Consider the following 27,759-nt stretch of genomic DNA (forward strand, 5'->3'; position numbering starts at 1 on the left):
ATCTCTAGTTAGATGGCCGCTCTTGGTCTATTCAGATAAAGTGAAGATCATCATCAAAATAAGAGATGTGATACTCTCTTGTTACTTAAGTTTGGAGCGACATCAACGGCTGGCTCCTACTCTTACGGGGCATGGGGTCCGCATTCTTGGTCCAGACCTAGCCTGTATTATAACAGATACAGGTTCATATTTACTACTCGGAGCAGATATCTTCTATAGGCTAGTAGGAAGGCAGCATACCTCAAAATCAGATCATGTTTGTGGCAAAGAGTCCGCAAATATATTCCATCTGTTTGATTTTAATTTTTGGGTTGCTTCTTAGCAGGCTTAATAATCAACAGCCTTTTGAATCCAGGCAATCGCTACTATAAGACAAAGTATCCTTTTGATAACTCAAGATCTCATGTTGACTTCACCGATGTCACACACTTGAATTACGGCCCGCTCGCGTATCTGATGTCACTGCTTTTTGACACTTTTTCCGGTTCTTGTTTCCGGTGGCTTGTCTTAGCGCAGCCTCATGCCAGGGGTTTTTCGCATTCAATACCAGTGAAAAGTATCTCGTCTCCTTTCACGGCATCTTATTGGCCAGCATCAAGCTGAACTCGGTCAAATTAAGCGACTGAAAAATGACCGTTTCTGGGAAAAGCTTCGTAGATCTGTGCCCTAGAGCGGATGTGACAAGACCCTCTCAACGGTGATTGTCAAGCCTTACATGCCACCCCACCCACATTGGACTCTTTGTTATGACGATCAGGCACAATAAAAGGGGATTGCTAGGGTCTGGGTCCAGATTCGTTTTTAACAGGTCGTTTTCTCCAAGACACCAACGCCGTCCTAGGATTAGCTTGCAGAGCCTCAACCATCACAATAACCGCTCCCAACGTCATGTTCGAGACTCGATACTGGGATCGACATTATCAGATCATGTTTAAAGGTCTAATTAAACAACCCAAGGATAGCCCAATAAATCTCGAGAATGTAGATCCTCGTTCGTTTTGTGCCCTCCACAATGGATATCCGGCCTCCAGAGCAGGCGGAAGTTCCCGATAGCGGTAACCTCGTTCAAGCCAGCAACGCCCAATAAGATGGCTGGTCACGAATACCTAAATTCACATTCAATTTCAATTATCCGCCAAGTTCAATATGATGAGATCCGTTCTCTCGGATGTTGGGTTGCCGCGATTGTATCATGTGCCCGTTGTGACCGTTTAAGAGATTGGGAGAATGGGAGCTTGGAATTTAATGACGTATGACCAGATTCACCATCACAAGGCTCTTGAAGGAGGTATGTTAGAGGTTATCTTTACTTCTGCCTTGCCCCTATGTGACAGTCCAACTATAGACAAAGATTTTGACGCTCTAAAGAGCAGAGTCTTCATCTTAAGAGCCAAATGTCCTCAAAGGACTTCTGAAGACTTCATAGCTCTAGTATAACAGTGAATTCTTTGATCTGGTTTATAGTTCCATACTTATACTGTTTGCGTTCTGGTTGATTTGCACTACTCCTGCCATAGCTGGCTGCGAAGCTGATGTGTCGATCAAGACGATATATCCAAACCCATGGGAATAACCATGTCCCTCCATGATCCTATCTCCCGGAAATAAACGCTTTACCAATTTTAACAAAAGTGTGATTAAGTTTCCTCGTAAGCCAATCGCATTTGTCTTGCTGTTGGTGGCCCTGAATCACATTCCTTGACAAAGTGAACCTACCTGTGCAAAGAAGGATGACATCACAGAAATGAGAAACCAGGTTGGGAAAGCGTAAAAGGTTTATGACTATAGTCAAGAGTTACAAATAAACTGAAGACATGTTAGGATATTTCGGATGGGTTGAGTGAAGTCTTGGACTACCAGGTCTATTTATCATTTGGGGTCGGGAATTTTGGCGCTTAGATAGTAGGTAGTTAGATTCGTCGGGTGATAGCAGGTTTCAGAGTGTTGTTATTCCCATTATCGAGATCTTCCACGGGACTGTCAAGGTTAGGTTGATTCATCTACCGAGTGGGACCCAAGGGTCGGCTTTGCGTTGGCCGACGTCCACGTGACCGTCGTGCCCAACAGGGACAGCCCGTGGAATCAAGTTAGGTAGCCAATCATAAGGTGTTCATCTCATGCATACGGCAGATAAATACGTGATAATGCAAATAAACTTGATTGGCAACTTATCAAACTGAGGGCGAGCTGTAGCCATATTTGAACGAGAGGTGTTTCTTGTCCAGAATCTAAGACCAAACATGCTAATGGGCGTTGACTGCCTCGTGCCGGAGAAATTCGACATAGAAATTCGACATCAAGATGCCGAGCTTGTGAATAGGTAACTTCACTTTTAGGAAAGACCATATGGGCTTCTGGTGAGCCAATGGCTGGCCTTGTTACTCTTATGTCAAAGAGGCAGTCTGCAGGCCCGGAAGGTACTATTCTTGCCGTCGTCAACTTACTAGTTGGTTGCGGCTTTGCCTGAAAGGTTCATCCTGACACATCCTACAAAATCCAACTTCTGTCAAGGAGATTTGGCCATATTCCGCCTCCGGAGTCGAAAATATTTCTAGAATATGGAAGTGACAACGTCAGCTACCTCTGCTCTCCCGATCAACTCTTTTTCCGTTTCTTCAACACCAAGATCAAAAGTGAGTATGGATGCTGTTGGCACCGTGGGGTAGCTAACATGACCTAGCAGCACGACCAAAAAAGAAATAAAGTCTAGCTTTGCTTAGGCCTCAGGTATAATTACAAGTAGGTGTAGTCATTTCGTGCTGGTGGTAGTAAATACTAATATGTCTGCCTTAGAAATATACGCATGCCATAAATATTTCAAGCCTTTCTGAAGCTCTGTCTGGAGAGGCTGGTGAAGGAGTCTTTGAGGTCTACTAATTTGGTCGACCTCGAAAGAAAAGAACTCTGGTTAGGAGACCTCGGATCCTCGGTGGCCCATAGGGGACAATACGCAGCCGCCAGGATAACTGACTATTGGGCAGTGCTGATGATATGGTTGGATCTGGAGGGGGGGGCAGCGTGTTACCTGTCTCCTGAGATCTAAAGTGTTTTCCAAATTCTCTTCTTCTCTTCAACACGAATAGATCAAGGGGTAACTGCTCGACTCGCTCCCCCGCTCGACAACTCCTTTTTCGCACCGTTTTTAATCGCAAGAAAGCAAGTAGAGTGGGTTGGCTTGTTAGGCACAGGCTAATATTTTCTAGTGGCACGACGGTTCTAAGAAAACAAGTGGTCCTCGACCAGTAAAAAAAATCAAGTCCACGGATGCCAGAATGTGCTTACAAACATTCTGAAGATCATACTTGATGGAATAATGGCCGTACTCGACGTACGAATGGCTGGTAGACTCTAGATGGGATGGGTGTTGTTGAAGTGAAATGATGGTGTTAATGTAAGGATGCAAGGGCGCGAGTGCCGCGTGGTAATTTGAGGTGGTCCCCATGCGAGGAGGGAACAGATTTGGTCTACGGAGTGCTTGACTCTTGGGTTTGGGAAACAAATGCAAAGAACTAGGATCCCGAAGCTGAGTTCTGTAATCTCATCAGAGCGCACCGAAATACTGTACGAATTGGGGCACTTGTGGTGAGAAAACTAGGTAGGGGACAAATTTGAGTGGAAGCTAGATTTCGTCCATCCTGGAACGGATGATTCCCATGTAGACTAACAAGTATACAGACAAAGAAAACTCAGGACCTTGATCCTAAATAACAAAAGACTTAGGTCACTCAGTATAAGTTCAGGATAACTTTTACTGCATTTATTTTGTCGCTGCGCATCAAGGTTCAATGTTTTCCTGCTCCCCAATGGCAGATTAGCCACTTGTGTGGCAGGCCGGATCGGCCCTGCATCGAAGCCCCCGAGGCAAACAACACTCACAAGATTCGGAACCAATATAGCTTCTATCTTACTACAGAAAAAGGCTTGGATAAGATAAGGATATGTTTATAAATTTAGGATACCCTTAAGTAATTCGAGTATAGAGTTAAGTTTAGTATATCCTTAGGGGTATTAATATCAAGTGTATTGATTCTTGTCTTCCTGTCCTCATTGTTGCCTTGCCTATATCACATTTATTCGTCAATAGGTGTATGCGCTTGCGACGGGGGTTTAAAAGAGACTTCAGGCCCAAGGGCACAAAGGTAAAGAACACCAATAAACACATGCGGGCAATATACTCCTTGCTCTCACTGCTGTTGGGCGTATCAGCAGCCCATCGATCTGATGAGCAGCTTGAAGACCAAGGTAATCTTCAACATCGCTAGCGTGCTGCTTCAGCCTGTCGATATCGTCATGGTAATCTTGAATTGCCGGGAGCAGCTTGTTGATTGCTACTCCCTCGGATTTGAATGCCTCGGCCTGTTGTTGACTTGATACCTTAATGTTACTAAGTAACTCCGTCATTCGCTGGACATCGGCATTGGCTGCCCTGACAGCATCGATCTTCCCAGGTATATCGGCAGAAGTGTTCTGGTGCTCTGCCATGGTCTCTATGCACTTGATAAGACTGTTGCTCGTCGGCGCAGTTACTTCTTCGATTGCCTGGAGGATAAGACCTTTTATCTTCGTGGCCATTTCATCGGTGTTGCGACTCTTCAACTTCTCTTTCACTCAATGTTCGAATTTCTGGAATAACTCCTTCTGTTGAGGAAAACCTCTCTCCTGAATGAGTGGAACCAAGAAGGCTCCGCAGGGAGGTGCAAGAAATCATGCGAATGCTGGGTGATAAAATCTCCGGGCGCCATAGGTCGCTGCCCTCACAGCGCCAACTTTCTCATGCTGCCATTTTGATGCGGAAGGCAATTATATATATAATATGTAGTTTAGCTCTGGGTAGTTTGCGGGTAACTGGCGGACATGGTGCTCATTTTCGTGATCTAGGCCTGTGAAGCCCCAACGCTTCGTGAGAGAAGAGACATCTTCAATTGTGCCATGGGAGGCAGGAGACAAGATATAGGAAAGCTTAGGACTTGAATCATAAAATGACAAAAGCTTTATGTAAACTTAGGGTAAACTTAGGATATATTTATAAATTTTAGAACAGGCTTAGGTAACGTACCATAGATAGGTCTGATGTAAAGTGTCCGACCATGGTCGTTCTTATGGTATTGGCAGAAGGGTTAACGCGCTGGCGGCGACGAGCAGGAGTCTTTGGAACCTTTCTCTTCTCTCCTCGACCGTGGGGAGTGGTATCCTCACCGTCGATGGCCGTCTGAAAAAACTCGGTGCGGGTTTGGACCGCGGACTTCTTTCCCTTGCCCCCGGCCTTTCTCCCACGGTGCTGAGCACTTAGGCCGGTGTAAAGACATCGTGATCTTCGAGCGACAGGAGGCGAGCGATAACTTCATCTAGATGAATGTCAGCAGCCGGAAGATGAACGTGAAGGTAAAATTTAATAACTTACCAAGAGTATCAGGGTCCCAGGACGCCTTGATCTTGTCGACAGCTGCGTCACGGAACTTGCCCCCGTACTCGAGGGTTTTTTTGTCTTTGCGGACGTTGAGCGGATGACCTGTTTCGGCGACGAAAGCTCCGAATATGGTGAGGATGTCCTCATTCTCAATGAAAAAATCGGCGGCCCCATTCTCGATGAGGTTGGTGACATCTGAATCCCCGCTCTTTCGGCTGCTTGCGGAAGATCGCCTGCTGCGAGGCTCGACCTTGAGGTCCGCGACCATCTCCGTGAGCTCGGAGACTTGGTTCGAGAGCTTCATCTGTCAGTGGAGCCAGGGTAGAGGACAATAGTGAAACGAACATATTCTTGGTAATTGAGCAGCGCGATGAGCGCTGGGGATGCCGATGAGGGATTCTCGAAGGTCATCCAAGACCTTGTGGCGGGGGCATCGATCGAGGGGTCGGCGACCAGCTCGATGTCCTGCGACATTTCTGCATGATTACTGGTCCCCTTTAGATGTTCTGGGCCGCACGCGCGCTACACTGACGGAGTCAGCGAGTAATTCCTTGTCCAAAAGGTCCAGGTAAGGTTGGAGGGTCTTGAGGGGGTATTGGCCGGATGGTGTGAGAACGTAGGTGTTGAGGGAGCATAAAAGAAGGCAGAGGTGAGAATTGCAAAAATATATATTAAGTTATTTACCTCAGGCATTAATTCTCAGTTATTTTCTGGTACAAAAGCAATTGGGGTGTCAAGCAGCTGTGGCGAATGCCGACGAGATTTTGTCGACCTCAGTAAGATGCCTTGGGAGGGTACAATGTTGCTTGCCGTGTTTCCTCTGTATAAATCAGTTTCTCTTGCGCCTGCGGTACATTAGTACAAAGCTTCTTACCTTTAAAGCTGCGTTTCCTTCACCAAAGACGCTGGCAGGCTGGTCATGAACTTTTCTATGGCGCTTTGCTCGGTGTAGGTTGCACGGACGATCTCAGTTGCGCAATCGGCCTGGCAATAACCTGGTTAGCTGTTTAGGTTAGCTGTGGAGGTGTACTCTCTGGCTGGTTTGGCGATTTCAGGCCCTCAGGCACCTTGAAGTGCTTGTTTGTTTGGTTCAAGACTTCGTGTTAGGGGGTGAATGCTCGGATTCTGGTGTTTATACATGAACAGAAACGTTGGCAAATTTAATTCCTGCCTCTTATTCAAGCACTCCTGGGCTTGTTTACCTGGGGCACCAATCTTTCTTTCTTATAATATTTGGAACCGTCAATCACTGTCAATATCACTACCGGTGTCACTGACAGTGCCAGGTGAATCACTGCCTACCACCAACGACACCAGTGAATAAGGCACCTGAGCAAGCAAACCACCAAAAACCTGGCAACCTCCTCATCCTCCCGTCCACCATTTCTACATTACTCTCTTTTGACAATCTTGTAACTACCTCTCAAAGCGACTGATATTACATCGCTCCCTTGCTCAACAGGTGCTTTACCTAGACTTGGCCCACTATGGCAACTACTCAATCTACTGAGTTCCCGTCGCTCGACGATGTTCGCTTGCCCTCAACACCAGAAGACAAAGAGCTTCTCAAAGAGCTCAAGCTGGCTTGGGATCAGCATTCAGCTCATTGGGATAACGATACCAAGCACGAGTTCGTCGATCGCATCCTCAAAGGATACACGAAAGTCACAAATACGAACCAGGCTCAACCAAGTGCCCATCGACTCTGGAAAGCCGGCAACATTACCTTCGCTGTATAGATAATCTTACGGGTCACTTATGACGAAGGGAAACTCTCAAAGCCCAGAGAGTGGCTTCAACACAAATACGAGAACTTCGATCCGGAGTCTTGGGCGAGCCCTGTGTCCAAGATGCCAGCAAAGTCTCGAGGGACCAACGGTGGAAAATCGTCCTCCTCGAAGGGGAACATTGAGTTACATGGGAAGTTTCAGGAACCCAAGTCTTCTCAGTCGATTGAGGCTATGGAGATCTGTGAAGAAGAGAGCGATCATGACGACATCAAAGTCGACGGTACTTATAAAGACGACAACAACGACGGAGATGATCAAGATGAAGCAAATGTGAGCTACCTATAAGACAACCTCGAGATTCTTCTGACCAATTTAGCCCAAGCCAATTACCCGAAGTCGGTTCAGGGCGGCTAACGTTCCTGAGCCAGGTCGAGACCCATCACGAAAGCGTGGAACTTCTAATGCTTCTGTGAATCTCCTCCGCACAAAAGTGCAGAAGACAGACTCACCTAAAACTCCATTGTCGGCTGAAAACGGCCATCTACGTGAGTTCATGGGATTTGGAGTAAGAAATAGCATCTAATCTACTGATAGTTGAGCCTTCCGGTCCCTCAACGGTACCCACAGTCGACAACCAGGCTCGGGCTCGTCCTCTCGAGTGGAAAGCTAAGCTCCAGGACCTTAGGGTTTATGGGCGTGGTTTGAATCAAAATCGACTTGTACCCAACCGCCTGGCGTTTACTGGTGACCAGACCTCTTTACCGCCTAATCCGACAGCCGTCTCGTTCACGCAGGAGTCTTATGATCCAAACGGCTTCCGAAGAAGTCAAGAACCAAGTTTGCGCTCAAGTGCCCCTGGTCTTTCTCTCGAGAAGAGGGCAAATGATCAAATTCTTTCAGGAGATCCTAGAGATCGTATCCTGTATCGCGAGCACTCAACTCAAAGCGACCATGTGAGAGCCAAGTCTGGGCTGGTAGACCACCGTTCTGGGGAGTCTGCCACTTCAGCCCCAAATCTGCCGCAGTCACATGAGTGCAGAGGAAACACTCGCACGATGGCTCCCCGGGGCTCCTCTGACTCTTTTATGTTCTCCTTGAGCTCTTCTGGAAAGGAACAGCCGCAAACTGGAGAACTGCTTCCTCTTCGTCTAAGCCCCCGTGAGACTCTCAAAAGCCCTGAGGGTGTCTACACTCAGCAGCCATCTAGTCTTCAACAGCTACCTCGTGATGACCCTGATGAGCCATCATCGTTCCGTCGATTCAGAAGACAATACCATTCTGACCAGAAAGAGACCTGCGGTCGGATCGCGGACCAAGTAACAAAGAATGTCACGGGTATTGTTGTGCAGGCAGTTCATGATATGATTCAACCGCTGCGCAATTCTCTCGCTCAGTGTGTGGACACTCTAGCAAAGCACAATACCAACGCTGCAGGAGACCAAGTGAACCTAGCGACCCGAGACCTGAGAGACATGAAGCAGGTCCTCAACAGCCTTGTGGAAACAAGTCGAGTGCAGCTGGAAGCCTCCCAGAGGGAGGGAGCAACTATCCAGGAACTGCTTTTGCCAGCCATGACTGAACACCGGAAGGATATCGACAATCTTGTGCAACGCGCTATATCAATCGAGGAACGCACATCCGATGTCGAGGAGTACCTGGAGCTTCAGCTCGCCGACAAGGGTGGCGATTCCACCCGCAACGCTCCTCAGGACGAGCATCATACCTTTGGCAATCATGAGGACGCGGGAGGAGATTAAACGTCTTACATTCTGCCATGGCCTGGTTCAAATACTAGCAAGCATGCCGTTATCACATGGGGCTTTCGTTTCACATATCTCTCGCACGGTCCGAAGACGCCGTGTGGCAAGTACTTGTCCACTCACACTGTTTGTTCCGACTATTGCGAGCATTCCCATTGATCTTCGCACAAAGATCCCGCACTTGTTTGTTGTTTGCTTGTCGGTCTTCTGTTGTCTTGCACCTATTGCCCGCAAATCACATAAGATACCCTCGCTAGATGTTTGAGTCTATAGTTGTTGCCTTCAACAGTCAGGTTATTTCCATCCCCATTAAGTGAATGGGATGACATGGTGGCTTCTTTTGAGTCTTTGTATCGCAGAGTCAAACAGCGATGCTTGGTTGGGTATGGGTTGGTTGTCTGCTTTAGACGCTATGGTAGCTTTGGTCACAATACAATTTTAATTCAGAATATATAGTCATAGAAGAAGTGATGTAAGACCTAGTCATCTTCATACGAAATGGAGTTCAACGATTATAGAATGACAAGCAATGTATCAAGAGACAAAGCGCCAGATGCAAACCCCCAATGCAAAGGGACAGTTGTACCACACAACGCCCCTTCAAAAAGTGGTCCCTATCCTAAATTTACCTAAGCCTATCCTAAATTTTATAAGTCTATCCTAAAACTCCTCAAATCTATCCTAAGTCTTCTTCTGTCGTTTACGATAGACGTCCCAAGTTTTCTTGTCTCCTGCCTCCCCATGACAGCCCTACCAGATCTCCCACGCGGCTGGTCCCGTGGGGATCGAGATCTGGCCAATGAAGGCGCTATATTTAATTGGAGCCCCACATCTCAGATTCGTTTTTGAGGAAGGAGAACCCAGCCAATATCTCTGTTAGACCTCACAGGACGGCCTCAATACCACGAATACAACGATTTGAGCTATTAAATCAGGACAAAAAGATGATGATATCCACGAAAAAAGCAAAAGGAATCTCCGGTGCGGGGAGTCGAACCCCGCTCGCCGCGGCGCAATTAATTGCAGAACAATTGAAAACGCGGAATGATAACCGATACACCACACCGGATGTTTGGATGTTAGTCAGCGCTCAGTTTGAGACTTATACAGCCTGTCCCCAGCTCTGTTCACCCTGCTATGCCAAGTCCAGATCTCCAGCGTGAAGAAAGCCGTGAAGAATCGCGAGTAGATTGGGTCTCGTCTACATTCAAGAGTGTAGAGCCGGAGCCCGTCTGATGATGAAATATTGACAACGGCGGAATAACGAGCGCTGTGTAACAACCTGATGGTTTCTGATCTTCATCGCCAACTTGGGTGGATCCGGTGAGAATAGCTCGCTGTTTGTATTGTTGTTTTCAACACCAGTGACTTTCTGTGCGTGGATCGGAGACAAACACCCGAGAGGCACTTGTTTGCTTAGGAGGGAGATTTTGTAGAATGAAAGATCCTCGCGTAATGGAAGGAATCTCGAATACATTATCACCCTTCATCTGGCAAGTGCCACTGCAGCTGCATGTGAACTCGAGACGCCATGAGTGACATCTCACAAGCCACCACCACTCGGAGAATTATCTACACATCCTGGAAACCCTCCAACCTAGAGCCAATTCAACAATTACGATCCGTTAAATAAGAATTACGAAAATCTTAGCAAATGCCGACACCAAGTCTGGTCAATGGGCACGTGTGTTGACGTTTCCCCGCATTCTGATCATATCAGGTTACTCGCCATCCGAGGGTCCCGTGGTCAAAGTCAACGTCGACCAAACACAATCGTCTTGAATCAAATCAAGTCAAAAGAAGGCTTATCCAAGGAAATCAGTATGGTTTGTTCTTTTTCATTGAGCTTCGTCTATCTATCTTTCTTTCTCTATCATATTGCTCATCAATCTTTGAACGTATGCCAGATTATTTTCAACCTCCACCTCATCTCAGCCAAATGCCATAGCGAGAACTCTCATGAACGAGCATGTCCAGCTCTCTAAACCAGAAACCAACTTGGAACAATCAACGCTGACAGAAACAATTTTAGATTCCATAACCGACCCGACGCCGTAATGCTGCTTAAGCAACGGGCTTGATGACAGCGGGGGGAGTTCCCACGTGGTTGCGGTTGCGGAAGAACAGAACACCCTTACCAGCACCCTCGGCACCAGCACTGGGCTCAACCCACTGGCACATACGAGCGCTTCGGTACATGGCACGGATGAAGCCACGGGGACCATCCTGGACATCGGCGCGGTAGTGCTTGCCCATGACAGGCTTGATGGCCTCGGTGGCCTCGTCCGCGTTGTAGAAGGGGATGCTGCTGACGTAGTGGTGGAGGACATGAGTCTCGATGATGCCGTGGAGAAGGTGGCGGCCGATGAAGCCCATCTCACGATCAATGGTAGCAGCAGCACCACGGACGAAGTTCCACTCGTCGTTGGTGTAGTGGGGAAGGGTAGGGTCGGTGTGTTGGAGGAAAGTGATGGCAACTATTAAGGTCAGTATAAATTGCAATTGCAGGATGGAGAAAAAAGCTTACCGAGCCAGTGGTTAACCCAGAGGTAGGGAACAAAGTACCAGATGGCCATGTTGTAGAAACCGAACTTCTGGACGAGGAAGTACAGAGCAGTGCCCATCAGACCGATACCGATATCGCTCAGGACGATGAGCTTAGCATCATCGTTCTCGTACAGAGGGCTGCGGGGATCAAAGTGGTTGACACCACCGCCGAGGCCGTTATGCTTGCCCTTGCCGCGACCCTCACGTTGGCGCTCGTGGTAGTTGTGGCCGGTAACGTTGGTGAGGAGGTAGTTGGGCCAGCCAACGAGCTGCTGGAGGACGAGCATGAGGAGAGTGAAAGCGGGTGTCTCCTCAGTGAGATGGGCGAGCTCGTGGGCCATCTTTCCGAGACGAGTAGCCTGCTGCTCGCGGGTTCGGGGAACGAAGACCATGTCACGCTCCATGTTGCCAGTGGCCTTGTGGTGCTTTCGGTGGGAGATTTGCCAGCTGAAGTAGGGGACAAGGAGGGAAGAGTGAAGAACCCAGCCAGTAATGTCGTTGATGAGGCGAGAATCGGAGAAAGCACCGTGACCACACTCATGGGCAATGACCCAGAGACCGGTACCGAAGAGACCCTGAAGAACGGTGTATACGGCCCACAGACCAGCGCGGGCGGGGGTGGAGGGGATGTATTCGGGGGTCACGAAGTTGTACCAGATGCTGAAAGTGGTGGTCAGGAGGACAATGTCGCGGAGGATATATCCGTATCCCTTGAGGGCGGAGCGCTTGAAGCAGTGCTTGGGGATGGCATTGTAGATGTCCTTGATGGTAAAGTCGGGGACCTCGAACTGGTTGCCGTAGGTGTCGAGCATAACACCATACTCGGACTTGGGCTTGGCGATATCGACCTCGGACATGGACGAAAGCGATGTGGAAGAGGCCGAGTGGCGGGGAGAGTCTGAGGGAGAGACGGCGGCAGACTCAGAATCCGTCACAGTGGTTGATGTGACGGTGCGCCTAAGCGCAGGGTTCTGCTTGGGCAGAGCCGAAGTGGACGCCATTGTGAAGAAGAGACGTGGGGTTCACGGCCGACGATAGACAAAAGAGTCAAGAAGTCGAAGATGCCGAAGAAGAACTGTCGAAGGAAAAAGAGAAAGGGAGGTGAAAAGGAAAAAAGAGGTTTGAGACGGCCAAGGGGGGCTGAAGTTTTAAAGTGTGTCCCTTTCAACTGTAAAGGTAAAGGTACCTTTACTTTAATGCGTGGATGCTTGCTCGGCAAGCGTTTTGTTGGGGCGTGGAGCCTGGGAAAAGAGCAGGTACCTACTGTACTCACTGTACTGTACCTTTTAGCTGCTGCGGGCGGGACAACGGACAAGCAACCCAAAACCTCTGGCCTCTCAGCGCAGCGGCAACACAAAGCAGAAAATGCGGCGAGAGCGGGCAATACAGTACATACATACGAGGTGGAACGATAATGGAAATGAAACTGACAGGTCCATTCACTCCCTTTTGCTGCGCAGTCCGATACAGTTTACCGCTTTCCCTGTCTTTGGCAAAAGGATCGGCAATCTCAGAGGGAGGACAAGTAACATCCGGACACAGAGAAAGTTTACCCTGAATTACTTTATTTAATTACACCAAACTTAATGTTTTCACAGTAACTCAAATTGTTAACTGCAGTTTTTATCTACATCTGAATTTTTATATTCACTCAAACTTCCACTACGATACAATTGCTCCATGTAATCGCCGCTTCAAGGGAAGAATCTTGACCTCGACTCTTGAGTCGCGACCCAAAAAAATCCCTACCCCAGAAAAATACGCTAGAAAACAACGGGTCGTGCTTCTAACCCACCCCTGAAATGTGGCAATAGCTCCCGACGAGACAGTGACGGGGTGGCCGTCTGATGTGTGTCTTATGTCTCGGTCGTACAGCAGCTGAACAATTCGTGAGCCTGTGGTATCTCGTCTTTCACCTGCAAGTTGATGAGGCTTGCAGAAGGGCTTGGTATTTTCTGCGGAGGGGGCTGGCTGAACCCGCAATTAGTATTGTCACTATTGCAATTAAGCTTCTGGAGGACTGCTATCGGATAAATTGCCGTTCCCAATACAGCCCGCTGTTCTCGTTTGCTTCTGCTGTCGTTGATTCTACTCGCCGATATCTATCCGTAAAAGATACAGTAAGCTGCCGAGACCCGGCCCCGCTCCCCAACTTCGGCCGGCGGAGCTGTGGGCTTGAATAACCGCAGTGGCATGACTCTGGACAACAAAAGCTATCGCCTCCAAAAAAGTGTTTGGGTTTTTGCCATCGATGGATATGCAAGATGCTAGCTACAGTGCTTAATACCTGCCTATCATTGCCGCTGTCTTTTCAGCCTCTTACAGTAGTCTAGATCTTCACACCGCCTGAAGAATGGATCTGCCTCCGCTAACGGGACATGTCCGACTGTTACACGAAGGGTGGCTTAAATCTAGGTATCTGATACACAGAGCCCGTCATCTATTTGAGTGTTGGCAGTGTCTTATCACACATTTGACCCTTCATTGGTGACTGACGGTGTTCAAATAAAGCGTGTGACCTAGACGAGCCTCACGATTCATCATGTCCTTTCACACAATCGAATTGTTCGCCCCTCTCGAATCGGCTGCAAGCTTATGCGGGTCAAAGTGGACTCCAAGCTGGCTTAGGGCTGGAGATCATCGACATGTGAATCAATCCCCTTTGGGTGAACGGGGGGAACCGGGAGGGGACAACGTCGACGTCGACCACGTTCGAGGGGGGGGCACGCTTAGCGGCCCAGGCCAAGAGACAAGGTCCCCGATCGTGGCTGTCTCTGATTTTGTTGACGATGTGAATTGGATACGAGTCGATTGGTTACAAAAGGCGGGAGGAAAAGCTCAGACAGCGGGCAAGGGAGATAAATCTGGTCAAGCCCGGACCCCGGTTGCTGGTGGAGCTTTGATAGCAGTGATAGAGAGGTCTGGCAAGATAAAATCGCCTCTTAAAGGTACAGTATCGAGATCGTTGCAATCATGGTTGGCGGCCTCTTGATACGAATAACGAATTATCGCATAGATGGCTCAAGAGTTATGACTATCGACATGTGAAAATGTCGTTGTTGGAGGACCAACCGAGGTGAGAGGTCAGCTCGTGCTAAGATAACCTTAGTTGTACGGAACGGCTATCCGTCCATTGGGGATCAAGGTACAGAGTACTTGTGAATCTCAATTGGGGTCGGAAAATTGTGTCTGGTCAGGTTTCTGTACAGCTTCATTTGCATGTCGTAGGCCAAGATGTCATGTCTTGTGCACAAACCTGGGGAATATTGAAATGCGGCACAGCGAGAAAGTGCATTACCGGGAGTCGACCGGCTAACCTGATGTTCGCTTGACATGTTAAGCAGTGGCCAGGCCATTCAGGGGTCACTGGAATTCAAGCTTTTTTCTCGCCGTGAAACTCTACTGAATTATCCGGAGCATTTCTGTGTTTTCCTTTTGGTGGAGAAAACGGATGTTTTGATCCATTCTGGTAAGGAGCAGAAGTAGAAACCATGTCAATTGGTAGATTCTGGGAAATGTTCGAATTTTTTTCTCGTCTTCTGTTCTGTTGGGAATTTTGTTGAGTTCCATGGGCGGGACCCCTGGTCTTGGCATCACAGGTCCAGGGTTCAGAGGGTGGAGCCAAGTGGGGGGACTCCCGATACAGCACAGCACGACTGGATGGCAGTGGCGTAAACAGGGGAGAGCAAATAGCCAGTTGATTGCTTGTTTGACGTGCTTGATCATGTTTGAGAGGATGTCAAGATGGCAAGAGGAAGCATTGACGTTTGACCAATTTCCTTTTCCTGACAAGACTGAACCTTATGGTGCAGCGTAGTAGCGATCCAGAGAAGAAAGGAACAATTTTAGGTGTTTGTCCCTTGTCCCCAGGGTCCAAAAGCCCCACGTGTCGCTCGCTTGTTTCCCGTTTTTTGCGGCGGCTCTGTCAACCCCGCCTTGATATTCAGAGCCCAAGCAACATACTGATTGAGCAAACATCACTCTCAATGGTTGCTATGATCATTCTGCAAGCCATGTCTCAAGGCAAGGCCGATTTTACAATGCAAACTATTTAAACAAACTCACTCTCAAGTGAGAGAAGTAGCATCACCACTTTCCTTACAACATGTACAGAATAACTGTCTGGCCGTCATCAACATACTCTCCGAGAGCATCTTCCGGAGTCAGATCATGATGGTTCGATATCACGAATTTAGTTCGGTTCCTGTTTTCGTTTCAACCACCGGGATCATCAATTTTTCGCTGTCTGAATTTGTTGAATCGCTTCCCTGCTGTTCCCCTTCACCTGAGGTAGCTAAGAGAGACAAAAACCTAGGACCTCTATCCTAGGTGATGAAATGGTCAGGCAGCTCTGGCCTAAGCTCAGGAGGATCTCTACCAAGTTTATTTCGCATCTTCCTCCCAAGTCTCCTGATGTACTGTACAAATTCTCTCCCGCCAAGTCCAAAGCCAGGGTCCAAGAAGTCACCCATTGGTTGTTGTTGTTGTTCTCCCAAAATCATGAGGCCTAGAGACGGCGATTACTCTCATTTTGCCACTTCCAAAGTATTGATTGCTTCTGAATCTCTCAGTCAAGACCTGCGTCGAGGTCCTAACTCCTCGATTTTCTCAAGGAGTGTGCGGTTCTGTTCTGATCAATTGGTTCTGGCGTCGAGTCGACATCTCGTCGAACTCGACAGTATCCTCCCGGAACCCTCGTGGTGGGCAACGACGGCGGAATTCACCATCACCGTCCCAGCGGTCTGGGTATTGCGAGTCCCTACGCAAGTTGCTGCTGGGCCTGTTCTGTCGTTCTTGAGTCGAAGGCGAAGATGGTCGTCCTGGAGTTCGTGGCACTGGAGGCCTTCTGTTAAGCTGTTAGTATGCGGCATATGCCTCACTCCAAGTATACTCATACCTTAAGGGTGAGTATCTGTTCGAGGACTCATCTCGTGAAGGAACGTCCGAGGGGCTTCCTCTATTCAAGCGCGGCCGCTTTTGCTGATCATTTGGTCGGTTTCGGTCATCATAGATGGGCGTAATCCGAGGGGCAGTTTCAGTTCTTGGCAACTCACTCGAGTCTGGTAAGGGCCGTTTGTTGCCGTTTGTCGTTGGTGAGGAAACAGCACGAGACATAGGGCGTTGTGGCATTGAGGAAGCTGAAGTCGAATGTCCTCGTGGGCCATTTCGCAAAGCAGCCGGTTCTGTAGGTATGGCGGGCCCAGTGTGATGTTCGGAACTTGGTTCTCGACGATTTTGTCTTGCGCTATTGAGATGCTGTGAAAGTGCATTCTCTAAAACAGGTCGAAGCTCCCTGATCATCGATAGCACGGCCTCACTCTCCCTTGCCTGGGTATGACTCCGCTGACTTTCAGTAAATCCATCCTGAACACTTTTGACAGCGTTGTCATACTCGGTTAATGAGCTGTTGTGAGAAAGAAGCCTTGGTCGGACAGAGCTCTCTAGCTCATCTCTTCTGGTTTGCAACATGCTCGTGATCGACTTGTCGACGTGCTCTGATACCATCCATGACACTCTGTTCTCAATCATGGCCCAAACACCGTTCTCAAAATATCCGCGGTGCACTTGACAAAAACGTGTGACAAATACCGTATTCCACTTATCGACCAGAGTATCCAGCTCTGGCTGGGCGGGAGAAATTGGCGGCAGATTCCCCTCTCGGAGAAGAGTCCTTCGGGCGTAACACCATTGTTCAATGGACTCTTTCACTTGTTTCCAACCCTTGAATTTCGAGACTAATTCTCGCGATGAATTGTCGTTTAAGACTTTTTTCCAAAACGGTTCCTGGTCGTGGTGGCTTGCTGGGGGCAAGGAAAGATACTCATCCTTCATGGATAAGCATGTTTCTAATACCTTACATTTCTCAGATATGTTGAACCTTCTGGGTGGATCTTGAGGTGTTTGAGGCGCTGTAGAGTTGGACTGGTTACTGCTATTTCCATTCTACACAATGTCAGCGAGGGTAGATTTCTTGGACAATGATACAAACACTGTTCGGGCGCGATCTGACCTCTGCTTGAGGAAAGTCATTACTCGAGAACACCGGTAGGTGTGGTTGCGAATGCCCTCGGTTTGGTCGGGGACCTGTTGATAAAGAGGAGGGTGTGAAAGGGTTTCGGGTTCTGGCTGCAGCGCCCGCCTTGCTTGATGAGGCTTCCGATCCTGTTCCCAAGGGCGTCGTGTTAGCTCCGGTACATGTGGCTCTGTTGCCCATGTTTGTCTCATTTGATGCATTGCTCGAGGGCATCATTTTGACAGGTGATTCGCTCAAGTCGATTATGTCACTCCTCGCAGGTACTTTTCCTTTGGGGCTTCTATGTGTTGAATGACGCCGTGAGTTCATTGCTGCAGGCGGCGAAGCTGTGTTACAAAAAGAAGTGATATGCGTGAGGTGAGCAGGTAAGGTTGGTAGCTTTGGTGAGGGCGAGATGGCTAGCAGTGCCGAATATCTGCAGAAAATGGCCCGCTGACTGCACAGCCAAACAAACATTCATTGCTCGCCCAGCCACAACAACAGCTCAGAGATGTATTTGTAGAAATTTAGTCAAGTTATGTATGCCATCATCTCTTTTTCTCGTCTCCTAGGTACGTAAAGGCTCGGCTCACGTTTGCAAAGAAGCATTAGTCTATAAAATATTGCTTGCAGCAACTCTTGATATCTAGAACTCCTGTAATATTACAGCAATGCGCAACGCATCTGTACCAATAGCGACTTCTTATCTTCTCATCATCGTATGCTTTCCCTCGCATCTATATGAGCAAGTGGTTCTTCCCAAACATTTATACTACAAAGTTCAAAGCTACCAGTCAATCCTCTTGTGCTCCTCTACCTTGAGGCTGCCGCTACCGCTGACTTTCAGAAAATATCTCCAAGCATCGTGATCAAATCCTTGAAAAGCTTGCAGCAAACTTATGAGCAACAAAGTAAAGGTGAAATGTAACTGAGATCAAAACTCAGCGGCCATGTTTAACATCTAAGTTGGATAGTGAAGTCGGAATGATGGTGTGACGGGTGAAGAGATGCAATCGGGATCAAACCCCAAAGATACGGTTCCGCATCCAAATTGGATCGTGAGTTCTGAGTAATACTTTTGCGTATAACTTCTGATCACTTACTACCTCTATCCTTGTCGTCGGCGCATCTCCCGAAGCGCTGTGTACAGCATTGACTCCCGAGCACTAGGCGTCATGGCCTGAAACTCGGCGGTCTCTTCCCTAAACCTTTCCTCTGGAGAAGGACGACAAGAGACACTTTTCTTAAAATGAAATGGGGTATTGGCCTGTCGTGCCACATCAGGGGTCACAAAGAGGCCAGGGGACATTCCTGTCATCTCTTCAGGTTTGGGAGCTGCAGTATCATCGGTAGCAGGCTCCCCGAGCTCAGGGGAAACCTTACTCTGGGCTCTACTTCTGTCCTTTCGGGCACTCTTAATATTGTTCACTCGTACTGCAGGGCTCGAGGAGTTAGGAGGTTGTTGAGTTGTGGCGGAAGATGCTCGGCCAATACTCGAGCTAAAAATGTCCTCGAGAGACGGAAGCTCAGAGGAGCAAGCTGTGGATGCCGGACTGTAGTTGGCTTTACTGAACTTTTGTCTTTTTCTTCCCGCAGGTGTCGGAGTGCCTACAGCACCCAGCCTTTGGTCCATGGACTTGCTTCTGATCGCAAGAGCAGGTTCTACTGAATCCGATGCTTTTCGTTTTCTCGGGGCCACTTTTCGGTCTTCTTCGTCCACAGAACGAAGGACAGCGGCCGCTGTCTCGGTCTCGACTTTGGCGGTTACGATGGTGTCCCGGTATCTCTGCTCATAGCGACGGAGCTGTCTCATGACCCGTGGAGTAACGATCGGCGTGCGAGGCTCAATAGAATCGATCACCGATCCTCTATACTGGCGATCAGGTGAGTCAGGATCTTTGTACGTATCGTCGTCCCTTTCGTCGGCATAAAACTCCTCGAAGTCATCGAAGTCATCGTCATCTTCATCGATATCTTCACTCTCTTCAGAGTCGTGTTCAAGCTTCGTCTGGGCCTCATCATTAATATCATCCTCTTGCTGGGTTTCTTGAATTTTGTGATCAACGTCATGATCAGCCACTTCATGATTCTCATGAGCGCTCTCAGACTCATCGTTTGCCTCGTCATGATCAGTGTCATTAGTCTGATCATGTTTAACACCAGCCCCAGGACGACCTTCTTGCTTATCAACCACACCCTCGATCTGATCCCGCAAGCGCTCCTCTAGACCTGGTAGAAGGTCCAGTGCCATAGACATGACAGCCTCTGTATTTCGTATCTCCTTAGAATTCTTTCCAGCAGCCTCTGTACGATTCATGAGATACCTCAAATACACTCTGTATGATTCTGGAGAGCTGTTGGCCTTCAAAAGGGGCGGCCGGGTGAGAGCCTCGAGGGCCTGTAGCCTTTCCTGAAGTTTGTCCTCGGCCCAGCGGAGAATCCTGGACTCTGCGACCTCCATCAGCTCTTTTTTAACAGTGGGCCAAATAGAGCCTTCAAAGTCGAACTTGTTTGTTCCTTTCTCGCTCTGTGAATTGCTTTCATGGCTGGCCTGAGAGTTGTGAGTGTCATCTGAAGGGGAACCGTTTTGACTTTGCTCGGCAGCTTTTCTCCATCCTGCTGCCTCCAAGAGGCCTTGGTTTGCAGAGCAAAACTTTTTCGCGTATAAACCGTTCCATTGATCTAGGAGTGCATCAAGCTCAGAGTCCGACGTTGCGGGCTCATCCTGCGCAAGCTGGAATCTTCGTGGTTCGCACCACTTTTCCACACACCCTTTCACGACTTTCCACTTGTCTCGACGTAACTCTTTCCCTCTTATTCTGGGTGAAAATCTCACTTTAGACCCAACAGTCTCCTAAAACTGTTGGGCCTCCCCATCCGAGTGAAGATACAAGTCTTTGTTCTTCAGGCAAGCCTTCAGAAGTGCCTTCTGTTCGGCCTTCTTATAGCAGCCTAGATCTATCTTGATTTTTGATGTCTGTTTCTCATCAGATGACTGGCGTTGCTTTTCGTCGGTAGCCATTCGCCCAGAAGTACCAGGAGGAGGCATAGCTACAGGGCGATAACCAGCTGGTTGCAGATCTCCTCGTCTAGCCTGAGGCCTGTTTAGATCAAACTAGAGTTGTCAGCATACATCCATGCCAGCCTATGTATATACATATTAATACTTACAACGTTTCTTCCATCCATGTTTAGGGTCGGCAGAAGACGCTGGCTAGTTACAAGAGATTGATGTAGAGCTGAGTTGGAAGGCTGTGTCTGTGTTTCCGGAAGAGAATCCAAAGCCTGAGCGTGACTATTTCCAACTTGACTTGTGTCCTTGGCTTGCATGCTGTCAAACGCTTTAGGTGCTTGATATGGCATACCGTATCCACGTCTCAAAGACGGCTCACGAAACTGGCCCGGAGGAAGTTTAGACAGCCGATTGTCGTGGTGACCGGTCCCGGCGTCCTTTATATCGTAACTTGCATCTCGTATATTGCTCCTGATATTACCAGGAGTTTCCATCAACGGTTCGGCATGTGCATCGTTCGAGTTGTGAGTATTGAGGCCTGATGTTGAAGTGGCTGGCTTTTTGTTTCCGTTCATCCACGAAAGATGAGGTGCAAGAACTGACACGTCACTATCTTCTCGCGAATTGTGAGCTTGAGATGCATCGAGATCTGGGAATAATGGAGCCTCAAAGCTCGCAGAATCCTCGCGGGAATGTTTCTTCTTCTTGGAGGAACTCATGATTGGAAAGGAGTCAAAGAAGCTTGGTAGAGAGCATAGGATGCTAAAGCATGTGGAGAAAGAAAGATGCAAGCAAAAGGCGGGTTGAAATAGAGAAGTGGAAGCCCAGGTTGTGAATCTCAGTTGGCGAAGGAAGAGATTTAAGAAGAAAGAATTGAGATACTTGAGGCAGTGGAGAGTGGAAGAGGTTGTGGGTATCAGAGCTCGCGGTGCGAGGCAACTGGCGGCGCAGGGCATGCAGCCAAAGAGCCCAGAAGATAGCGGGCCTAATTCAGAGCAATTAAATTACCCAGTAAATGCAAGTTAAGATAGGTGTTTTCAGTCATATGCTCATGAGAAATAGTATACCATGAGCATGTGTGAAAGTCTTGACAACGAACGCCCGCCTCGAGTACCAAGACTTGAGGAACTCGTGTGAGTATTGAGGATCTCAACTTCTGTCATTTTCTTATTTATACAGGTGATTTTATTGCGTCTCCAAGGTCTAGGGAGAGTAAGCCGCGGTCTGCACTTTATACTCTTCCCACAATCAATCATGTTATCTGAACAGTCGAGGCTTAGAGTGAGCATTATATTGGCATGGACGGCAAGCTACAAGGCCAATACAATACAAGAAGAGTTAATACCTCTCTCTAAAAGATCGACCTAGTTGCTGGCCAGCTTTTCTTTAGTGTGTGACACGCAAAAAGGCTGTATCTGACGTGTACCCCTCATGGTTCATCCTCAACATCACTGAACATCAACTCAGTACTTATGTGTCTGCAATGAGAAACTATCTTTTCATCTATGTCAAATTCTACTACTAGCCGATGATCATGCTTCAATTGTTTTTCTTTTATCCCCTGTCAAAATTAACCCACAACTACTCCATACAATGGCATCCCCTGGCCAAGTCGAAGAACCCTCGAAGGCTCAACCACATGACACCGGAGACAACCTCTTCCATATTTCCTTTAATTCAACGCTTCGTAACAGCATCACAAACAAGACAACGCCAAACCCACACAATCACCAAGGTACCAGCGTGCCCTCTGAATCGATAACCTGCTGCAGACGCTGCGGCATGAAGTCAACCCACATATTGACTCTCTCCATGTCGAACCCTGCCCACACATCCTTGACCATCTTCTGGAGTGTCTCGTCCTCCCAGTCCTTGGGGGCATCCAGATTCCACTGCTTGCGACTGGGCCAAAGGCTGTCGAGCGGGTTGAGGTCGGGGCTATCGCCGCAGTTGTAGTAGTATCGTAGGCCGTGCTCATCCTTCCATTGCTGAACCAGATTAACCTTGCTTGCAGCGCCGTGAGCGAAAGCCTCGCAGTCTTCTTCGAGAATGAAGCTCTGGGCGCCAGTGGCTGTGAGCCATGGCTTGACCGTCTTCTCGAGGATGTGGTCCTTGTACTCTTGCATGGTCATGACGCCAGTGCAGTTCGGGCTGGTGGAATCTTCGTAAAAGACAGCTTCACTCTTGAACCCGTAACCTACAGCAACCCAAGCGTGGGCCTTTCGCAAGTCGCGTGGCCACTCAGCCTCGGGAGTGGTTGCGCATGTCTCGCAGAAACGTTCACCAGGTCGGGGAATAAGACGCATCTTTCCATCAAGGCCAAACCCAAAGTGGAGCTCGATACTGAACCGGATAGCTCTCCAGTCCTGTGGATGAGGGTACGCTTCAAGCATGCGTCTGGCGTATTCGACTCTCTTCTCGCGAGCCTTCTTGTGCACCCAGATCCTCGGACATCCCAGGCATCGTCGGTAGCCCAGCGTTCCCATTGTTCTGTGCAGAGTCCTGGGGTTCACGTCAACCTCAACACCAGCTTCCTTGGCCAGTCCATGCCAGTTCAAGTTAACATTGATGTAGGCGTCATTCCAGAGAATCTTCTCCATCTTCTGCTGGTCTTCCTCGGAGATCTTGAGGGGTCTCCCACGCGTTTCCTCCCATTCGGGATCATTGCGCTTAGACGCGGGGACGCTCAACGCGGCATAACCTTGAGATCGCGACAGATCAAAGTGCCGAAAGATGGCTGACTTGTTGACGGGCAGGCCCTGAGACTCGAGGTACGAGATGGTGCCTCGAACCATGGCCTTCTTTGGCGTGTCGCCATGCTTATATCCGGACGGCATACTGAGGGTCGCGTTGCCCGTTCGCTATAGAGGGGTTCTTGCGGTGTAAGTGGGTGGAGAGAATGATTGGGACGGTGGTGTTTGGATGTTTTTGTCTGCTCTCATTCTTCGCGCGGGAAGTGGTGAGGGGTCAAAAGTTGGCGGTGATCACGTGGCTTGGCTTGTTTCACCAACCACGTAAGTTCTGCTTTCATCGTCAATGGCGTTCGATGAAGCAAGTACATTAAAATCAGTGCTTGGTACGGCGTAATACGTGTAGATACACATGTCAATTCATTTCATGTACGGTTTGCATGCACAAAGACGTTGTTGGAACAGATCTTTTTTTCATCTTGTCTCATGATGTGCGTAAAGGTGGTTTATCTTAAACCAAAGCTCAAGTGAACGGTAACAACGCTTCGTAATAAGACACACAGTCAAGGTCATAAAGAGTTTACAATTTGATTAAACAAACAATTTAATAATGGCTTCACCTCTTTATTCCCACGCTCGACCGAATGATCAGTTCATGTGCATGGTAAATTGTTTTACTGCACGAGGCTGAGAGGCCTGTCAAAAGGTTTACCCTGTACCGAACAGATCTAACAATCCTAGACTCAACAAGTCAAAGACAAACACGCCAAAGTGGGCGTGATATGACTGAGTGACTTGTTGTCAAATCACTTCAGTTTGATTCGGTCTTGCCATCACGCGTGTTTCTTGTACGAAGTGATTGTTAATTCATGGCCAATTATTACGGTTACAACGGATTCACAACACATCACGAACATTTCTATGCTCCATCCTATTGTGTTTGGCGTCTCCAACATCAAGGGCAAGATGCACAAAGACAGTACGAATGATCATCAAATATGTTTGATTCAAAATCTCGTCATCCAACCGTGGATGACGGTAAATTACGAAGATAAAACCGCTCTATAGTCTCACGAGACCTTTCATAAGCATGCCTTCTACGTCCAACCAAAATACCCGCCACATTCCATGTAGTAAACGCCGTGAAATGGAGCAGATATGTTCCACCATCTATCCCAAATGTACAGCTTGATTCTCAAGCCCCAGGAGCCTTTTCCAAACGGGTGGCCCGATCAAACGCCTTAAGCTTTTCCTGCCTCACGGACTGACATCATAAATTTGTCCTCGGCACCCACCTCTCCGGCGACTCTGGCCGAGGAGACCTTGGCGTTTCTTCCATCAAGAATGGTCTTGACCTCGTCGGCGGTCTTAGCGCCGAGAAGCGTCATCTCCCTGCTAAGAAGAAGTGCAACAGCAGCTCGAATTAGGAGTGCATCTCCTTCAAAGACGTATACGTCCCAGAGACGGGCTGCTTCATCTATCGCCAAGTGTTGTGTGAAAATGGCTGTCAAAATTCCTGAAAAAGATCGCTCCAGTTCGGCAGTAGGGATCTTCTTGGTGAGGTGCGCGTGAAGAGGGGCAGACTTGAGAGAAAGTGTCTGCATGATGAGGTTGAATGCGGACGCTTGTGCACCCGGATCTCCAGTGTAAAAAGATAGAGGTAGTGGGCGATTGAGGACATTGGCGAGTGCGACGAATGCAGACGCGGCATCGGGCAAGTTGAGGAGTAGCAATGCAGCGATTGTCTGACGGACTTGGTTAGCAACTCAGGTGGCACAAGGTGGCTGTTGGACTTACGTTACAACCACGGACATAGCCAATGTCACTCCTGTACATGGCATATGCACTCAACACATCAACAAGGCTCTGGTGCAGTGGTCCCTCGACGTCAAAAATCCGTAAATCCTCCCATGTCTTCTGTGCAGCGTCCCTTCGGATTTCCTGGAACCATCTTGCCCTCCTAGCGTCCTCCGCATCGCCCTTATCGTCCTTAACTCTGGCTTCAATCTCTTGAGCCCTAGCAAGTGCTGCTTTGAAGGATGTTTCTGACAGTCCTAGTTCATTACCGATTGCTCGACCCCAGATCTGGGCGCGGCTTCGGGGTGCGATTCCCTTCCACCACAGTTCCCTTGTCCTACGCTCGCGAATAGCATCGCTCCAACGTGGGATCACGTCCCTCTCCCAAATTTGCATCAGGTTGTCAGCTGTGCTGTCCCGTCCTTCGATCTTGGCCTTGCGTGAGGCTTCGCGTCGCTCCTCAGCCTTGGCACTTGCTGCCATCATCTTTTGATATTCCTTCAGATGTCGGCGTTCCTCGGCGGGATCCTTGGGTGGTAGCCATGAGGGTCGAGTCCGGCTGAGAACAGCCTCCTTCTCCTTTGAAACGGGAAGAGGGTCGATCATAATATTCGTCTTCCGAAGAGGCGGCAGTTCGGGAGTTGATTTGACACGCTGCTTCTTGTCAAATGTGTCGACAGATCGTCGAGTAGCGTTCCAGGTGTTGGGGCGCTGATTCGCGGGGCGTTTGGCTTGTTGTTCCTCCATTTCGTTGGCGTGCTCCTCGAGCTTCTCCGTCAACGTCTTGGCCTCGGCATTCAATTCCGCTAACGCAGCGTTCCAACTGTGTGCCCGTTGCTTGGCAGGGCTGCGAGGGTTGTCATCGGTTTTCCAAGTTGGCGATCGAAGAGAGCCTTGTGCTTGCGCGACTGCGGGTGTTCCATTACCGACACTTCGCACTCGTTCTTTGGATCGATTGGGGGATGGAGAAACAGAGGATGGCCGGCTGGGCGTGCGCTCTTGCATGGGCCGGGGAGAGAGTGGCACATTGTCCAGAAACATGCCATCGGGGATATCATCGCCATCGTCTTCATCACATTCTCGCTCAAGGTCGGTAAAAGACTTGCGATCGCGGCCGGCCTGCCAGCTGCCTCGACGGGGTTTTTGGGGAAAACTTGGGTCTCTCGGATCCCTCGGGTTGAGCGAATAGGCAGGGCTTGGGCTTCGCCGTCGAGGAAATGGAAGAGAAGCCGAGGATGGGCTTGTCAGTGTCTTTGGTCGCGTAGCAGAAAGAGGCTCGGTCAACGCGCTCAAATTGGTGCTTCTGGGGTTGGAGGTGTATACGTTGGTCTCCAGAGTAGGGAATGGCGGTCGGGCTTTGGAGGCAGTTTTGCCTGCTGCGAGGGTTCGGCTCGAGGGAGCTTTGGCTAGAGTGGGACGAACATCGACCTTCGATGGGCTCTTGAGGGTCACGGTGTCGTCGTCGAGTCCAATTTCTTCAAAATGGCCAACGTCGGCCAACACGCTGCCATCGTCACTGTCGAAAGATTGGAAAGAGGAAGTCTTGGAGCTCTTTGAAGTCGTCATCCCTGGTGGAGAGTCGGGGCTGGGGAGAACACTGCCGATATCAAGAGTACGGATCATTGTCGCATCTCCAGGTGGACGGTAAATGGCTGGACGAGAGGACACTGTCGACTCGCCCGGAGGATCACGAGCAAGTAGGTCTCTGTTGATCTGGGTCTTTTGTTCGTCAATTAAGAGTGAATTGGTTCGAGATCGTGGCTTGCGATGTGGCCGTTGTTTGGCTTGGGCGGCGCTTCTGTTTTGTTCGGCGGCGCCGTGCTAGGATGCTTGCTTTGTCGGTTTTGGCGGTAACCGTTGTTATGGGCACTGAATATCGGGGTCGGAGGGAGCCGTTTCAAAAATGCCGGGGTTTGCGAGAACCAAATAATAGGACCAAAATGAAGTCGTACTAAGCAAGTCTGGTATGGAAAGGGATATGGAATAGCGAGGGAACGAAGTGAAAGGAGACCGAGGCCGAAAGTAGTTTTGTTGTGCGAATAAGAGCGATATAATGGTATCAATCGATCAACGAGAGACTAGGGTTGAATAGCTTAAAGAGGATGGATAAGAGAGACTCCAACTCTCATAGGGAAACGACCGAACTCGAAGGCGGGAACAAGATTTTGCAACCCCGGACAATGGTAAGCGGTCGCGGCCGGGATGACGAGATATTACCCAATATTAAGCGCGGAGTTGAGAAGAAGTGGCCTCCAAAACAAAGGGGGTGATTAGTTTAAAGTTGAAGGGTTTGAGACAAGACGATTGAAGAATGAAGAAATGATGCAGTGCCGAGAGTAGAGACAAGAAGGAAAAGAGAAGAAAGGATGGGGAGAGAGATGACAAGGAGATGACGGAAAACGAGTGACTCTCGAGCAACTACAAGGCAAGGAAGTTCAAGAACAAGAACAAGCACAAGCAAAGTCAAGATAAACCGGGAAGTGGATGACGATCCCCAAACAAGAACGCCAACGCAGTCAAGGAGATGATCCCACCCACACTTTTGATGGAATGCTTGTACCCATTCATACTAAAATAGCACGCTCGTGACCTTTGCCTTATTTTTCCAACGTGTGGGTTGTCATGGGTGTGGACATGGCCTTATCGGATCAAGCCACCTCCAGGGGCTTGCACTGTGAATCCTTTTTTGGAGACTGTGTAAGACTGCTAATTGATCGAGGACTCGAAGGAAATGCTACAGAATACACGATCAATTTCTGTGTTATTATAAGTTCATGCGATATATTCAAGCTCCTTTCTTTG

General features: G+C 48.9%; 8 protein-coding genes and 1 non-coding gene across 9 annotated transcripts; 1 reads left to right on the forward strand and 8 right to left on the reverse strand.

The window, feature by feature from the left end:
* Positions 1 to 4,119: 4,119 nt before the first annotated feature.
* On the reverse strand, positions 4,120 to 4,572 carry FPRO_02199 (uncharacterized protein; the record flags this gene model as incomplete). The annotated part of the gene is made up of 1 exon (XM_031227725.1): positions 4,120 to 4,572. One exon carries the CDS (start codon positions 4,570 to 4,572, stop codon positions 4,120 to 4,122), a length of 453 nt encoding a protein of 150 aa, XP_031078133.1.
* Positions 4,573 to 5,286: 714 nt separating this feature from the next.
* FPRO_02198 (uncharacterized protein) lies at positions 5,287 to 5,881 on the reverse strand (the record flags this gene model as incomplete). The annotated part of the gene is made up of 3 exons (XM_031227726.1): positions 5,287 to 5,345; positions 5,402 to 5,705; positions 5,753 to 5,881. The coding sequence occupies 3 exons, from the start codon at positions 5,879 to 5,881 to the stop codon at positions 5,287 to 5,289; spliced, it is 492 nt and encodes a 163-aa protein (XP_031078134.1).
* A 1,013-nt stretch (positions 5,882 to 6,894) lies between these two features.
* Positions 6,895 to 8,894, forward strand: FPRO_02197 (uncharacterized protein; the record flags this gene model as incomplete). Its single annotated transcript, XM_031227727.1, has 4 exons — positions 6,895 to 7,140; positions 7,189 to 7,467; positions 7,514 to 7,682; positions 7,732 to 8,894. 4 exons carry the CDS (start codon positions 6,895 to 6,897, stop codon positions 8,892 to 8,894), a joined length of 1,857 nt encoding a protein of 618 aa, XP_031078135.1.
* Positions 8,895 to 9,873: 979 nt separating this feature from the next.
* Positions 9,874 to 9,966, reverse strand: tRNA. The gene is made up of 2 exons: positions 9,930 to 9,966; positions 9,874 to 9,908 (listed from the first exon to the last, which is right to left on the reverse strand). It is a non-coding gene; the product is annotated as a tRNA-Glu (tRNA).
* A 995-nt stretch (positions 9,967 to 10,961) lies between these two features.
* FPRO_02196 (uncharacterized protein) lies at positions 10,962 to 12,445 on the reverse strand (the record flags this gene model as incomplete). Its single annotated transcript, XM_031227729.1, has 2 exons — positions 10,962 to 11,374; positions 11,425 to 12,445. The coding sequence occupies 2 exons, from the start codon at positions 12,443 to 12,445 to the stop codon at positions 10,962 to 10,964; spliced, it is 1,434 nt and encodes a 477-aa protein (XP_031078136.1).
* Positions 12,446 to 16,052: 3,607 nt separating this feature from the next.
* FPRO_02195 (uncharacterized protein) lies at positions 16,053 to 17,694 on the reverse strand (the record flags this gene model as incomplete). Its single annotated transcript, XM_031227730.1, has 3 exons — positions 16,053 to 16,290; positions 16,342 to 17,387; positions 17,434 to 17,694. The coding sequence occupies 3 exons, from the start codon at positions 17,692 to 17,694 to the stop codon at positions 16,053 to 16,055; spliced, it is 1,545 nt and encodes a 514-aa protein (XP_031078137.1).
* An 871-nt stretch (positions 17,695 to 18,565) lies between these two features.
* Positions 18,566 to 21,189, reverse strand: FPRO_02194 (uncharacterized protein; the record flags this gene model as incomplete). Its single annotated transcript, XM_031227731.1, has 3 exons — positions 18,566 to 20,276; positions 20,349 to 20,572; positions 20,629 to 21,189. The coding sequence occupies 3 exons, from the start codon at positions 21,187 to 21,189 to the stop codon at positions 18,566 to 18,568; spliced, it is 2,496 nt and encodes an 831-aa protein (XP_031078138.1).
* Positions 21,190 to 22,197: 1,008 nt separating this feature from the next.
* FPRO_02193 (uncharacterized protein) lies at positions 22,198 to 23,307 on the reverse strand (the record flags this gene model as incomplete). The annotated part of the gene is made up of 1 exon (XM_031227732.1): positions 22,198 to 23,307. The coding sequence occupies one exon, from the start codon at positions 23,305 to 23,307 to the stop codon at positions 22,198 to 22,200; it is 1,110 nt and encodes a 369-aa protein (XP_031078139.1).
* A 1,094-nt stretch (positions 23,308 to 24,401) lies between these two features.
* On the reverse strand, positions 24,402 to 26,580 carry FPRO_02192 (uncharacterized protein; the record flags this gene model as incomplete). Its single annotated transcript, XM_031227733.1, has 2 exons — positions 24,402 to 24,905; positions 24,958 to 26,580. The coding sequence occupies 2 exons, from the start codon at positions 26,578 to 26,580 to the stop codon at positions 24,402 to 24,404; spliced, it is 2,127 nt and encodes a 708-aa protein (XP_031078140.1).
* Between the last annotated feature and the right edge of the window lie 1,179 nt (positions 26,581 to 27,759).

Source organism: Fusarium proliferatum (genome assembly GCF_900067095.1).
Source record: "Fusarium proliferatum ET1 genome assembly, contig: FPRO_scaffold002, whole genome shotgun sequence".
Classification (NCBI taxonomy): Eukaryota; Fungi; Ascomycota; class Sordariomycetes; order Hypocreales; family Nectriaceae; genus Fusarium; species Fusarium proliferatum.